Source organism: Eptatretus burgeri, chromosome 8 (genome assembly GCF_056783735.1).
Source record: "Eptatretus burgeri isolate ZD-2024b chromosome 8, Ebu_testis_v1, whole genome shotgun sequence".
NCBI lineage: Eukaryota > Metazoa > Chordata > Myxini > Myxiniformes > Myxinidae > Eptatretus > Eptatretus burgeri.
The window spans coordinates 40,785,068-40,801,297 of record NC_140968.1 but is presented as its reverse complement, the minus strand read 5'-3'; the positions used below and the strand labels follow the sequence as shown (position 1 = coordinate 40,801,297).

At 44.2% G+C, this 16,230-nt stretch overlaps 1 protein-coding gene across 6 annotated transcripts in view; it reads right to left on the bottom strand.

Annotated features, from left to right (window-relative positions):
• Positions 1–16,230, bottom strand: part of LOC147021596 (zinc finger homeobox protein 4-like) — a 261,191-nt gene that overhangs the window by 136,799 nt on the left and 108,162 nt on the right. For all 6 annotated transcript variants that reach the window (XM_085891713.1, XM_085891716.1, XM_085891718.1 and 3 more), the window contains 2 exons: positions 12,563–12,694; positions 10,148–10,272 (listed from right to left, as the gene is read on the bottom strand). In XM_085891713.1, coding sequence (XP_085747839.1) covers positions 10,148–10,272; positions 12,563–12,694 — 257 coding nt within the window. The remainder of the gene's footprint in view (positions 1–10,147; positions 10,273–12,562; positions 12,695–16,230) is intronic.

The following is a 16,230-nucleotide window of genomic DNA, read 5'->3' as shown; positions in this document are numbered from 1 at the left end:
GCAAACCAGAAGTTTCTACAATGATTCTGTACCAAACCATCAAAAAAAATCGAATGTTTGACCTCACTGTGACCTTGACCTTTGACCTATTTTGAGCAAAATCTAATCAGCGCAAGCCATCACCCTCCTGAATCACGTGGTGTAAGTTGAAGGTGGTAGCTTCTTCCGTTCGAGTTATAACATTTTTTTGGATGTTTGACCTCACTGTGACCTTGACCTTTGACTGATTTTGACCAAAATCTAATCAGCGCTAGCCATCATGCTCCTGAATCACGTGGTGTAATTCGACATTGGTTGCTTCTTCCATTCTCGAGTTATCGTGCCTACAAACAAACAAACACACAAACAAACAGACAGACAGAAACGGAACTGATCAATATACTGACGAAATATAAAGATTTCAGAAGTAACAAATGAAATTGCTCGTTGAGCAAGAAAGGAATTGCCGGAATAACTTTGTCATATCTCCATGATCTCTGAAAAAACAAAAACCTGGAAATCAATTTGGTTCTTATAAGTCGATAGTGCTACTGTTTGATGAGTTGTTGTACTTAGTTTGGTCATGATCATAACTTGGAAGTCAATCGGACTTGAAATGGCGTTTTTATCGCAGTTTGAAAGTTTTGACCCGACCCCCCTGACATTTGACCCCCGACCGCTAAGAAGGGTGTTGGTGTGACACCCCAATGAGGCATGGTTGGATGCAGAATTGGAAGATGCACATTTTGGATTTGGTTTGAAGTCGATACGACTATTTTAGCGGACGTTATTGCGAAAACAAGAATTTTGGTTTTTCAGTGACCTTGACCTTTGACCTATATTCACCAAAAAGGACAAGTGTAAGTTGGACCATGGCCGACGTCTGTACCCAGTTTGGTCATGATCACTGAAACGGTGTGGCTGCTCCAGGGTAAACAAACACAAACAAACAGACAGACAGACAGAATGACACACAACCAACCAACATAATTGCCGAAATCCGAAGGATTCCGGCAATTAACAAACAGCCAGACAGACAAACAAACAGCCAGCCAGCCAGCCAGCCAAACAAACAGCCGGACAGACAAACAGCCGGACAGACAAGGACAGACAGACAAACAGCCGGACAGACAAGGACAGACAGACAAACAGCCGGACAGACAAGGACAGACAGACAAACAGCCGGACAGACAAGGACAGACAGACAAACAGCCGGACAGACAAGGACAGACAGACAAACAGCCGGACAGACAAGGACAGACAGACAAACAGCCGGACAGACAAGGACAGACAGACAAACAGCCGGACAGACAAGGACAGACAGACAAACAGCCGGACAGACAAGGACAGACAGACAAACAGCCGGACAGACAAGGACAGACAGACAAACAGACAAACAAACAAACAGCCAGACAGAGAGACAGACAAACAAACAGCCAGACAAACAAACAGACAAACAGCCAGCCAGACAAACAGACAGACGACGAAACAGACGACGAAACAGACGACGAAACAGACGACGAAACAGACGACGAAACAGACGACGAAACAGACGACGAAACAGACGACGAAACAGACGACGAAACAGACGACGAAACAGACGACGAAACAGACGACGAAACAGACGACGAAACAGACGACGAAACAGACGACGAAACAGACGACGAAACAGACGACGAAACAGACGACGAAACAGACGACGAAACAGACGACGAAACAGACGACGAAACAGACGACGAAACAGACGACGAAACAGACGACGAAACAGACGACGAAACAGACGACGAAACAGACGACGAAACAGACGACGAAACAGACGACGAAACAGACGACGAAACAGACGACGAAACAGACGACGAAACAGACGACGAAACAGACAACGAAACAGACAACGAAACAGACAACGAAACAGACAACGAAACAGACAACGAAACAGACAACGAAACAGACAGATGGAACCAATTGCAATACTCTCTCTTCTGGCGAGGGTAATAATTACAATATCCCAGAAAGAAATGACAACAAAAATCACTTGAAATAGCCTTAACCTTATCCTACATCTTAACCTAATCTAAACATAGCCTTTATAGGAGCAACAACAGGCTCTGAGACGTTCACGGACACAGAGTGCAAAATAAGCAGTGCCCGATTCCAGATGATTGTATGCAAAGGTGTATATCCATTGGATAAGAGGCAGTGTAGCTGGTAGCGAGAGCAACAGCTGTGTCTGAAAAACAGAACTGGCAAAGGATATGCATCCAATGGAGATTGAAAGATAGTGCATCAGGATCTTGACAGAGTTGAGTCGAGACATAAATGGGTATCAGCGACCTTGCAGAGGTCAGAAAAAGCCTAAATGTGCGACAGAAGGGATGGAGTTTCCAAGATGGCAATGCTGCCTGAAAAACGTGTTACTTGGGCATACAGGTAGAAGACAGCCATAACCTGAAATCCTGGAGTTGGTGGCAGCGGTAGCATGGCACTAAAAAAAACACCACAATCAAAGCTTACAATGAAACAAATGCAGTGGCCTGCGGATGACCAAAACAAGGGGAGGCCCATGGCAGCTGGTGCCATTCCAGACAAGTGAGCCAAACTCAATAATGGTCCCATTACATTCTTGCATCTCCAATTGCTCTCTTCCTCTTCCCTTTCTTCCTAACTCCCCAAGAACGATGACAAAGTAAACCACCACATCACTTAAATCTTATCAACCTCACAGCAATATAAACCAATGAGCGGAGCAACACTGTCCATTGGCCAAACTCAGGCCGGTCAAGCCACGAAGGCTAAATCTGGCAGGATTACCTCATTCATTCAGCCCACCTCAGGAATGCGGTCACCATGGTAATTAATGTTGGGCATGTGCAGAATGTGTCGTTTTACATTTCTCTCTGCCTATGCAATTCACCACACACTTGCGTGCATTGTTGCATTTACCTCATATATGAAACTATGCTTGAACAATAATTTTCAAAAATGTTCTTTTCCTAAACAATCACACATTGAAAATGCGAAAATGCAACAAGCAAATAACGAGTAACTACATGCATTTTAAAAACAACCCACTTCATATAATACCAAAACAATGTTCAAAAAGTGTAAATACCATGGAGAATCAGGAAACATTATTTGTTCAAATTGTAAATCAACAGACCTGACATCTCCTCCTCCCCCCACTCCCCCACTTCACGTATAACCGTGAGATGAATGACAGAGAGGGGGCAGTATTGAAGGCATGTGAAGGATATTTCAGATGTATCGCTTTGCATTTAGGCCAAAGAGTTCAATTTTCGTCTCATCAAACCACAGAATCTTTTTCCTCATGCTCTCAGTCTTTCATGTGTGTTTTTGCAAACTCCAGCCATGCTGTCATGTGTCTTTTTCTCAGGAGTGGCTTCCGTCTGGCCACTCTCCCATTAAGCCTAGATTTGTGAAATGCTGCAGAAATTGTTGTCCTTCCAACATGTTCTCCCATCTCAATCAAGGAACTCTGTAGTTATGTCAGAGTGATCATTTGGTTCTTGATCACCAACTTACATGACCAAGGTCCTTCTTGCACAGGTACTCAGTTTGGATAGACAGGCAGCTCTAGGAAGAGCATGGGTAGTTCCATATTCTTTCCATTTCCTCATAATGGAGCTCACTGTGCTCTTGGGAACTTTCAATACTCGAGAAATTGCATTGCACCCTTCCCCAAATTAATGCCTCCTCACAATTCTATCTCGAAGTTCTTTGGACAGTTCCTTGGACTTCATGGCAGAGTTTCTGTTCTGACATGCACTGTCAACTGTGGGACCTCATATAGAAAGGTGGGTTTCTTTCTAAATCATGTCCAATCAATTGAATTGACCACAGGTGGGCTCCAATCAAGTTGTAGAGACATCTCAAGCATGATCAAAGGAAAGTGAATGCACCTGAGCTCAATCTGGAGTGTCATTGCAAAGTGGTTGAACACTTATTGAAGCAAGACATTTCAGCTTTTCATGTTCAATGAATTTGTCAAAAAAATTCTAACAAAACGTTTTCACTTTGTCATTATGGGGGAATTTTGAGATCAGTGACAAAAAAATTTAAATTTAATCCATTTTAAATTCAGACCATAACACAACAAAATGTGACAAAAGTTGAGTGATGTGAATACTTTCTGAAGGCACTGTATGTACTGTCAAACATTGAGTAACTTTCAACTCGTATAGAAAGGCAAACTCATAAATTTTTTCTGATAATGTATGCTCTTTAAATCCTCGAGTGAGCGATTGAAAAGTTCTTGCAACAGTAACTGAGGTGCGCGCATGAAAGTGTTGAGACGTGGGGCCTTAATGCAGGCTGTCCGTCGGTATTTCTCCATTAAAGTTTTATTGTATTGGACGGTTTTGCCAGCTTGGGACTTTGTTGGATTACATGTGATGAGTCACAATCCTCTCGTTTCAACACCATTTCTTTGAAAGGAGGAGAAGAAGAAGAAAAAAAGGCCCCACTGGTTTGGAGATGGCCATTCATGGCAAGCATTCGTGACGATAAGTATATGGCCATCACACAAGAAATATCGATTGCTTAGGTTTGGATGTTGCTGGTGTTGATCAGACTGCCCATGTGTGAAACACGATTTAAAAAAAAAAAAAAAAGGCCATTACTGTGGTGTCCGGGGTGCAGTGAGGCACGGAGAGAGTGTAGTCGTGAGAGTGTAGTCGTAACTCTGGTTTATTGCGTGTCCGGATGTACACCACTGTGGGCCTCGAGCGGGCGCATAAGTATATATGAACCCGCTAACCACGTGACTATTATCACAAGTACTCCACGCCCCTCAGCACTTTATGCCCATAACCACACTCCTCCCTCCTAAAATTATAATTATAAAATGACAAGTATAAACGACAACATGATACGAATAAAAATCATTGACACTATGACACAAAAAGCAACTAATGACAAAATGGCACTTAGCAAAAGCATTGGCACTCTGACACAAAAAGCAACTGGTGAAAAAGGACACTAATCATCCAAAATCCTCCAAGTACCACGTCACTTGATCCGCCCTGGGCGGACAGCGCCACCAGACGGCCCATGCTTACACGCCTTCTGGCGAGGTCAAGGTGACACCCGAGGCGAACCTCCCCCTGCACCATCAAACGCCCACGGCCAACAAACTTGCTCGTCTCCTTCGGACAGGACTGAATCAGGTAAACACCCCGAGTCCGCTTGCCCCGTGGGCGCCAGCATGTCTGGCCCTGGGGATAACAGAGGTGGGGGCTCCATGTCGCTCGGCACGTCCGGCATTGACGATATCAGAGGTTGGGGTGACGCTGAACAGCGAACATGCCCCGGTTCCACGTGCCGCTTCCACACCTCCCCATCATCAATCTGAACCAGCGAATTTGCCGTTTCCATTACCCGCTGTCCCACATAAAAAACGCGCACCAGCGTGGGCAACATTGCCCCAACCACCGACCCTCCAGGTCGCAGCAAAACGACAGGAACATACTCATTGGTTAGATGTATAGTATTCCCATATGGTCGCAAAACGACATCAATCACTGCCCGCACAGATGTAAACTCCCCTCTACGCAAAGCACGTTTCCACATCACAACAAACGATTCTGCCTGCTCGTTAGTGGCAGGATGGCACAACATTTTAACAAACCGTTTAAGGTGTCGAACACCGCTGCGATGCACAAGATCATTAAACACATCTGCGAGGATCTGCGGATCGTTGCCAGAACCCAGCATCAAGGGTATCCCTTTGTTACCAACGATCGTCCACAGCTTCGCTACAGTAATGCCCGCCGATGACCTCTGCAAAACCACACACTCCGGCCACCCAGAGAACGCATCGATCGCAATCAAACACATTTCGCTCACGCGCGGATTATTGGCATTTGCCTGCCCAGCAGCGTAACGCTTAATCACTCGTTCAATGTCTATTTCCAACCCCGACCACCACAACAATTTTGCGAACAACCATAGTTCGGTTGTGGGATGGACGGCTGAAGGCGGAGAGATGAACCCTTCTTGCATGCTCTTCTGCGTTGCCTCCTCGACCATGCAGACCGCGCTCGAGGCGATCACGTGTTGAACGATCGCCTGCCCGAGACGAGCGCGTGCTGGATAATGAGCCGATCCCACTGTCGAAGGCAGATCGCTCCAATCCCCCGTTGAAATCGCCTGAACAACACGGGCGAGTACTCTGCTCCAATCCCCCGTTGGAATCGCCTGAATGACATGGGCGAGTACTGTATCATGAGCCAATTCCACCGCGACCTGCTTGGTGGTGACCGGCCCGCCCTGGACCTGGCTCAGTGCAAACACATCAACCTGGCCGGCTGATTCAGACGAAGCTGGACCCTCTGCGCAAGGCAAGCGCGAGGGACCGTCGCAGTCGGCATGCTCCCCGTTGCTCCGGAACTGTATATCGTAGATGTAGGAAGTAACGAACAGACACCAACTCTGCATCCGCGCGGCCACTGCCACCAGCACCTCGCACGCGGGCTCCAAGGGAGGCACCCCTCGCTCCTTCCTCAAAAGCGTTGCCTGCACGTCCTCGAGTTGTCCAAGCTCGTTGCAAAACAAATCTTGATGCTTTTGAAAAACCTCCTCCGACTGATGCTCTAATCGGCTCGGCACGGGTCGTCCAAGGTGAATGGCTGGCGCCGTCCAGTCTCGGCTGATGCGAGTCAGCCAGTCTCGGCCCAGGAGCGCCGGCCCCTCCCCTCGCTCTACAAACAGCGAGAGCACGGCGCTTTGACCTTGGTAGGTTGCAGATACGTCTGCCATTCCAACTGTCGTTATTGCTTCGCTGGTGAACGTGTACAGCGTGAGGTTAGACCTGATAAGGTTGAGACCGTTGAGTCTACGAGCGGTCTGCTCGCCCATGATTGATACAGCCGCCCCACTATCAATCTGAAAAACAATCGGCATCTCGTTCACCTCGATCTCCACTGTCATTGGTCTTGTAACCATCGGACCAATTGAAAACAGGCTCATCATCGGCAGCAGATTGTGCTCCGGGGCGTCTGGGTTGCTTTGTGCAGGTTGAAGGTCGTGCTCCGGGACGTAAAAGCGTCCGTCATGTACAAAACCTCGCACAGGTTGCAGGTCTTTCGCCGGACCGTCGGAATCGTCCCGCACCGCGCGGACCTCCGGACCACCCATGAGGCTCTGGCCAGCAACAGTTCAGACATCACTCAGCGTCTGTTCGACGGCCGATGCCGTTTCGACTGCTGAATTGAACGTAATGTCCTCGTACTCCAGCCGTAGTTTCGCCGAAACCATTTCCGAGTCTTGCAAACCAGAAATAAAACGATCTTTGAGCCTGGCCTGCCATTCACTCGACGTGAATTTGCAGGCAACGGCGAGATGTTTCACCCGCGCGGCAAAATTCGCGATGCGCTCCACTGGGCTCCTTGCCAGGTGATCGAACTCGTACCGCGCCAGCTGCGATGATTTTCCCGGCGCTGTGTGCGCCTGGCAATCCAATTGCTCCGGAAACAACTCAAAGTCATTGCCGATGAAAACATGCACTCCGCCATGAGCGGTGATTCGACCCCAATCCATCGTCGCCAACTGTGATGTCCGGGGTGCAGTGAGGCACGGAGAGAGTGTAGTCGTGAGAGTGTAGTCGTAACTCTGGTTTATTGCGTGTCCGGATGTACACCACTGTGGGCCTCTAGCGGGCGCGTAAGGACATATGAACCCGCTAACCACGTGACTATTATCATAAGTACTCCACGCCCCTCAGCACTCGATGCCCATACACCAGAATTCCCAGGTTATGAGTTACTTTATGAAGTGTAAATAAAACAGGCCACACAATCGCTGAGCTTCATTTGTTGCCTGTATGTACCATTTCAGAGCAGAGAACAACTAATCAGGTGCCAACAACAGGAAGAGAGTTGGCTTCCTGCAAAGGCTGGATATGGAAGCAAACATAAATAAAATAATAATAATAATAACAATAACAATAACAATTATAATAATAATAATAATGATAAGGGAGAGGAATACAAAATTAAAGATTTTTCACCTTAATATTTGGTACGCCATTTTCATGGATTGATATATGATCACAAACATCAGCAAAATTTTCTGGACAAAATACATATCTTCAGTGAAGGTAGGCCTGTCTGCATCAGTATTAATTCCTATACCTTTATCATCGAGGAATTGATCCTTTTCAAAAAAGTTAAAAACAATTATTGCATAAAACCAGCGGTCACATGGCTAAAATAAGCTCCCACAAGACCATCATTCTTGAAGCGGGATATTATTTGCTTATAAAAGCCTTCGTAATGGATAATGTCAGTGGTTTTATATTTTTTAAATCACCTCTTCTCCAATATTGCTCCTTCTGGTCTCAGCTGTCTGACCTTCCCCAGCAACCCTAAGATGTATGTGTCTTCCAGTAACCATTTCCTGGTTAAACTTCCAAAATACAGGCTGACTGCACCCCAACTCTGTTCCTGACTTCTCCCATTTATTAAACCATGTTTCAGAGGCCATTCTTTCCCATTCTTCCCAACTCATGTAACGTGTGTTTCAATCATGACAAATCTCACACTCTCACTATGTCTCTCCGAAAGGATTGTCTGGAACACCCCCCCCCCATCTACTTTCTCAACAATCCTCTGGAAGAAGTCCTTTCATTCAAGCTTCTGGGTCTCACTATCTGCCATGATCTTTCCTGGGAAAGCCACATTTCCAACCTGGTCTCCAAAGCCAGTCGCCGACTGGGAATCCTCCATTGTGCAAAGTCCTTCCTCGGCCCACCTGAGCTCCTGACTGTGCTGTATCACGTGATTGGGTTTTCGTATATCATGACTCGCCCGCTAGGGGTGGCAGTGATATACGAAAACCCAATCACGTGATACAGCACACTCCTCCCCTCGTTTGTATTACTCCTCGAATGTACATCACTGCCACCCCTAGCAGGCGAGTCATGATATACGAAAACTCAACCACGTGATACAGCACACTGACCACATACAAAACATTCGTGCGCAGCTCCATGGAGTATTGCAATCCCCACTGGGGTGGTGCTCCTGCCTCTCACCTTTCTCAGCTTCATGCTGTGTAAAACAGGGCATTTAGGATCATTGGGATCTCCTGCGGTGAGGCTGAGTCTTTGAGCCTCTCACTCTCTCACCACAGGCAGGTCGGTGGTCTTTCTGTCTTCTACAGTTTCCTCCCTGGTCTCAACCCCCCTCCCTCACTCTGTCCACAAAGTGTCCCCCCCCCCCCGCCCATATTTCCACAGGGCGTTCAAGGTCCGTCAGCAACCCCCTTCTGGTAAAACTACCAAAATTACAAATCACTGTTCATCTTCACTCGTTCATTTCTCTTTTTTCCCCACCTTTGGAATAAACTCCCACACTCTCTTCAATCCCATTCTTCCCTCCAGACCTTCAAAACAGCCATTCACCACCACCTCTCATCTTCCCCCATCCAAAACCATGATCTTTTCTACCTCCGTTAATCCACCCCAAACCCACATCCTTCAAATTCCCTGCTTTCCTTCCTGAAAGTCCACGTAGTGTCTATCTTGTATACCCAGTGTTCCCCACCCCATCTCTCTCCTTTCCACAGATCTCCTCATGTCTGTTCCCCATTGTTTTGCCTTTCCATCTCCCACCCTTCTTGTCGTGCATTGCATGTTCGCTCTTATATGAGCCTAGTCAATGTATCCAAAAAAAAAGGCTTCAAGCAGGCAGTGTAACCCCACCTCGTGTTATCCCCAATCCAGTCTCATGATCTTTATTACCCCCCCCCCAATCAACCCTTCATAACCCAAACCCTCTTATTTGTTTCAGAATTTCCTCCCCTTCTCTCTCCTGTTCATTTATTCCCTTGCTAGTTGTGCCCAATTGTTGCTCTGCTAACGCACTGTTAACTTCACCTTGCGCTTGCATGAGCCTTGCTCTTGTCAAGAAAAAAGCAAAAAAGTGGCAACTACGAATTAACATGTGACCGTGGAAGGGCAGCTTTATAACAGGACAGGACAGTGTGTGTGCGTGCATAAAGGAAGAAAATACATAAATTTATACCGCAGTAGCTTAACTTTATGAAAACCTTTTGATGCACTGAACTTTCGTTATTACACTTGTCAAAATCTCAATAAAGTCACACAATTACTTTGGAGTTCACCACACCAATGCATACGACATCGAATCACCTTTGGGACATCCGTTTCGCCATTCTGCAATGTTTTCTGCCTCTTTGGCGCTGTGGGGGATGCTGCGGGCTTGTCTGGAAGTCTCTTAAGCCTGTCCAAGCGGTGGTGTTCAATGTCATGGCATCCTGAGTACAAACCAAAAATAAAAATAATTAAAACTGGTAAACCAGTAATCCCGGGCTTCAAGGCGTGCCTCCATTTTAACAAATTTCAACACTATCACCCTGTCACATGATATGGGTTTTCCCGAGTTAGAAAGTTAGTTCAAGTCTGCAATGGGGTCCAGCTACGGGGTCCCTCATGTTATATCAATGAAGGATTGAAAAGCCCAGAGCAATACATGATAAAGAAAGAAACTTCACATTGGACAAATCGAGGCTGGACAAATTTTCAAGTCCCCAAAAAAGTCCAATAACTCCACATTTGCATATTAATGTAAATGGCGAACTTGAATAACGTTAAAATATCTTCCAGAATTTGTGGTCACTTTTTGACTATCTTCTTTGGTTTTCATTTTCCGACATGTCAAAAATGGGTGATTCTCAACTTTGGGGGGCTCTGCGGGCCTCACTGGGGTAAAATACAGACATAGTGTAAACATATTTGGAGTCCCCTCTTCAAGGCCTATCAGAATCTGTCATTAAATTTTTTCAACTCTCATTTGCATATTTGGCATATTTAATGAGGCGAATCGGCATCATTTAAAATCATATAAATTAAATAACGATTTTGATCAAATTAACAACTTAACATTCCCATGGAATATCGGACATGTGAGCAAAAGCTTGAGGCTATTGGGTTATCCCTTCTGGAGAAGAAGATGTTTTTAGGTTTTGGAGAAAATCCAATATGGCCGCCATACCACGTGACCTAAGTCATCAAAATTTTCAAAGTATAACCTTCAGGTGGAGAGTTATTAAATGGATAAGTTTCATTGAATTTCATCAAAGCATCGTTTTCATTTAACGACATTTCAAAAATGGGTGATTTTAAACTTTGGGGGGCTCTGGGGCTTCACTGGGGTCAAGTCCAGACATGGTATAAACATATTTGGAGTCCCCTGTTTATGTCCTATCAGAATCTGTCATTAAATTTTTTCAACTCTCATTTGCATGTTTTGCATATTTAATGAGGCGAATCGGCATCATTTAAAATCATATAAATTAAATAACGATTTTGACCAAATTAACAACTTAACATTACCATGGAATATTGGACATGCCTGCAAAAGCTTGAGGCTGTTGGGTTATACCTTCTGGAGAAGAAGATGTTTTAAGGTTTTGGAGAAAATCCAATATGGCCGCCATACCACATGACCTACGTCATCAAAATTTACAAAGTATAATCTTCAGGTGGAGAGTTATTAAATGGATAAGTTTCATTGAATTTAATCCAAGCATTGTTTTCATTTTATGACATTTCAAAAATGGGTCATTTTCAACTTTGGGGGGCTCTGGGGGCTCACTGGGGTCAAATACAGACATCGTATAAATATATTGGGAGTCCCCTGTTTATGTGCTATCTAAATTTGTCATTAAATTTTTTCAACTCTCATTTGCATATTTAATGAGGCGAATCGGCATCATTTTAAATCATGAATTATGTAACGATTTCGACCAAATTATCAACTTAACATTCCCATGGAACAATGCAAATGTGTGCAAAAGTTTGAGGCTGTCGTGTTATCCGTTCTGGAGAAGATGTTTTTAGGTTTTGGATAAAATCCAATATGGCCGCCATACCACATGACCTACGTCATCAAATGTTTCGTAGTATAAACTTCAGGTTGTGAGTAATTATCCTGTTAAGTTTCGTTTAATTTCATCCAACAGTTTTCCCTCCAGATCCGCCACAAAATCGGTCAGTAGAACATAAAAACGCCTTTAATAATGATAATGATACTAACGATTTCAATCGAGCTTCAGCCATGCTTGAAGCCCTAAAAATCTCACTGTGTGCATATACACTTCAACAAACACATGGCAAAGGATGTTGGCAATGCCACATGCTCAGCAATGAACGAAGTTACCAAATGTGAAAAAAAGCATGCAAGTTCACAGAGTGCACAAGGTCAATGGTTCGATAACATGTTCACAACTTTGTTACAAAACAGAATGGGACACCAAAACGACTAGCTCCGAGGCTGTGTGTACCACGAGATTGTTGGGGGTGTGAAAACAATGGAGTCTGAACGGTCGTCTCCCTAATCCAGGCATCGATGGAGGTGAACACTACCACAACCCATGTTATCACAAATACAGCCACCGGATAAATGACACATTTCAAGCTTAATTGATGGCGTCTGTAAGCTAAAACATTGGTACCACCAACCATTATCCGAATTGTCTTCCAGAGATTTCTGACTATACCCATGATTTTCTGACCACAAACAAAATGGAGAAATTGTGTGTTTACCAGGTGTGGATGTGCAGTCCTTTTCTGATGGTGTAGGTATCCCCTCCGCAGAAGCACTCACACTTTTTCTTGGTGGTGTACTGCCTTCCCTTGCAGTAAACCTCTCGGATCTGGCTGGGAGACTTCCCACTTCTGTAAAAAAAAAAAAAAAAAGTGAAATGAATATATAAATGAAAAGGGAGGAGTGAGCACAATGCCTTCTTGAAAGCCTATTGCTATGCATCATTGTTGGTGGGCAAGCTTGTGAAACAAATGGGAAAATAAGCAAACAAACAACAAGAGAGTTCAAAGCACACCTGACCCTACACAATCTTGAGAAAAAAAAACACATGGTAGGGGTGTTTTCACCTCCTGCTTTGCGTTTCCGGGAACGATCTACATTTCCTACGAGCCACTATTTGTCTCAAACTCGATATTCTCCAATGCTGAGAATGTGAGTGGCAAATTTGATTGGTTGAGATGATGTAAAATGGTGTAATGTTTTGTCCAATTACTGCTCAACGAACGGTTATTATTTTTGGAAGTGAAAGCAAGACGATATATGTTCTACAGTGTTCAAGTCTACAATTCAATTGAAATATAATAAAGGTTTTTAAAATCCGCAGTAAAGCAAACTTCTGTTTTTTGCAGACGTTTTACTGCCATTGATGCAGCATCTTTTACACCATCTTATTTAACACGTTAAATTAATTATTCATGCCTGTTGTCTGTGTCCTTTATAAAATCCTTAAAAATGGGAAGTTTCCTGTTTGGCAATCAAACAAATTGAAAATCATTCCAGAGGAGCCATACAGACGAATATATAATTACCTTAGGCCAAAAAAAAAAAATGTTGCATTGGCGTAACCCGCCCGACCCTAAAAATTCCGCCGACCCTACGTTTTTTTTTTGTTTTTTTGCTATCGAAAAATTTTGCCGACCCTATTTTATTGCTATTTTTGTTGTTTTGCTATCGTTTTCAAGTATCTTGTTGATTGCGATCGCGATCGCAAAAACCCGGAAGTGTTTCGGACAGAACCCGCCGACAAAAAGGGTGGTACTCGAGACGGGGGAGATTTTGGGAGGGATTTATTAGGAAAAAAAAATAAATAAATAAAAAAAGATCCCGACCGACCGACCCTATTTTTCAGTGACCCGTTACGCCAATGCAACATTTTTTTTTTGGCCTTACTCTTCTCTGCACAAGCACAATCGGGACAAGCCTCCGCACAATTGTCCAAATTGAGAGTCAAAGTACTGCTTAAACTGCATGTTCACGTTCCGATTTATGTTCTACAATGTTCAAATTATTAAATTAAATTGAAATCAAGTAGTTCCTCGATCATCGACCGATGTCTGTAGAGACAGAGTGAACCAGTTGCTTAACCCCACTTTGCGCACGGGGTAAAAATGGTCAGCCGTCTGGATTTTCAACAAAGGAATTAAATTGCAATGTCTTACATGAAACAAGCTGGACATTGGAGTGAGAGCAGTGATTGTATAAACAGAGGTGTACATTTGAAAGGGTCGACTGCAAAAAAGATTGGTTTGTTAAATTTGGATTTAAAAGGTAAAATAGAATAAAAAGACACTTCACAAACACATTTCATCATAACTTGTCACACATTTTACTCCAAGTCAGCATTTTCCCCTCCCAAACACGGAACTCTGGCAAGCTGTTGGCATTTCTGTTCACACCACGAACCAGATAGACAAGAAGCGACAAAATAAAATAAAATAAAAACTTGCCTGAATGTTAGGGGGAGGGATATTGAGGGGTGAAGGAACATTTGTAACAGAGGCAGATTCAGGATATTGAAATGGAAGGGGAGTGGGGGCGATTGTAATCATAATTCCTCTAATCCTAAAGCTGTCAAAAATGCACAAACAAAGTTACCTGGGTAAAATAACAATTAGAACAGGGTAAAGTAATTCTAAAAAAATTACAATTGTTGATTTCATTTTTGAACAATATTCCACCCCTCCTCATCATCTCTTCCTCGTCTTGTCGCTTGACCCCCCCCCCCCAACCCCTCTCCGCTATCCTGTCTCTTTCAAGGCTAGGTTTGTAAATATCACGACACTCGTGCTATATTTGCAACACTTGTGCTTTGCACTACTCACAAGATGAGCAACAAACCCACAGTGATTGTAAAAGATAGGATAAAACGTGAGATTATAAAAATTACTCTAGAATGTCACAATTATGTCACACATCGACAATGACCAAAATAAATCTGTTCCATTAAAAGAACAAAAAAACATCTCAGCTGTGTAAGTAAAACAGTTAGGTATTTGAGATGGGATATAGGTGAAGGAACAGCAGTTTGACTGTGGAACGAATGCACGTCCACCTGCTGGACAGATTGATGGCACCAGAACGCAGGTCAATTCCCAAGTCACACAGCAGGCTTCATGGATGGAATGGTGTTTAAATCTTTTTTCCAGAAAACATATTGCTGCACATGGGTCTATTGGCAAAACGTTCAGCGCAAATCAATTTCAGATTTAAGACGTTGCAAGAGGTAAATAACACCCCCCCCCCCAACTCCAAAAAAAAAAAACAACCACTGAATTATAAAATTGCAGCAATAATTATTCAATTACACCAATTGATCGGCTTGGGTGTAACTGAAGGTTTTTTTCAACTCACCAACAGCACGTGGAATTGGAAACCGTCACAATATGCACTACGAACCGTTTGAACATCACAATAAGTTAGACATGAGGTGCTACAAAGGGAGATCATTATAATCACCATGCAACATGCCCTATGCAGAGAATTGATTCTGCTGAAGCAGTTACTACGACACAAAACTGGTCGGGTCATTACTCTGACTCAGGAAGTCAGAGTTGCAATTTGGAATTAGTTCATGGTGCCGGCGATGGTTCGCCTACTCTTCACCAAGGACAACGTGGGATCTTTAAGACTTCAATGTCTACCAACTAATGGTCGGCAGACGGGACGCCCAATTTAACGTCCATCCGTTGGATGGAATGCATCGATGAATCACCCTGACAGTTCATAGCTGGGTCGGGATTCAAAGGCAAGACGGCTCACGGGTGAGGGTGCGTACCTCTAGGCCATCCTGTCAGGCAAGAAGGTAGATCGTCTTTGCCAATGAATTAACAGAGCGCAAGATGCCTAAGCTCTGTATAATGGCGGCTCAATATCACCTTGATCATTCCCTCTCAATCGTGGCAGCACATGAGACGAATGGGGCTCGGAAGGAAATGACCACAACAAAGCGTCGCCTCAAACTTCGAAATTTCTCTCGAATAGTACGCCAGTGGCATCTCACAAAGTAACCGGCAAATCAATCTTTGTGACAAGTTCCGACTGCTGCAGTGGTAGCTTTGAAAGGTGCAAGTCACCTTCTGTAAGAGTCTCAAAGGCTCTGTCCTCTTTCATTCATCCAGTGTAACCGCTACAAATGTTTCTTATGAACTCATAAATCATCGAACGATGAACTTCTGCTCCAGTTCAAGGCTCCGCCAGAGTCATGTGCAACATTCCGCCCGAATACAAAGAAACTCCCCATTATGTATGTGATGTCATCAAAATGTTTAGAATAAAACAATGGGCTGAAATCTCACAAAAGAACAACAATGATGAGGGCTGTGAAGAGGTGAAGGACAGGAAATAATGACTGCAGATTTCAGGAAATTGGAAGCCTCGGCTTGGCGGT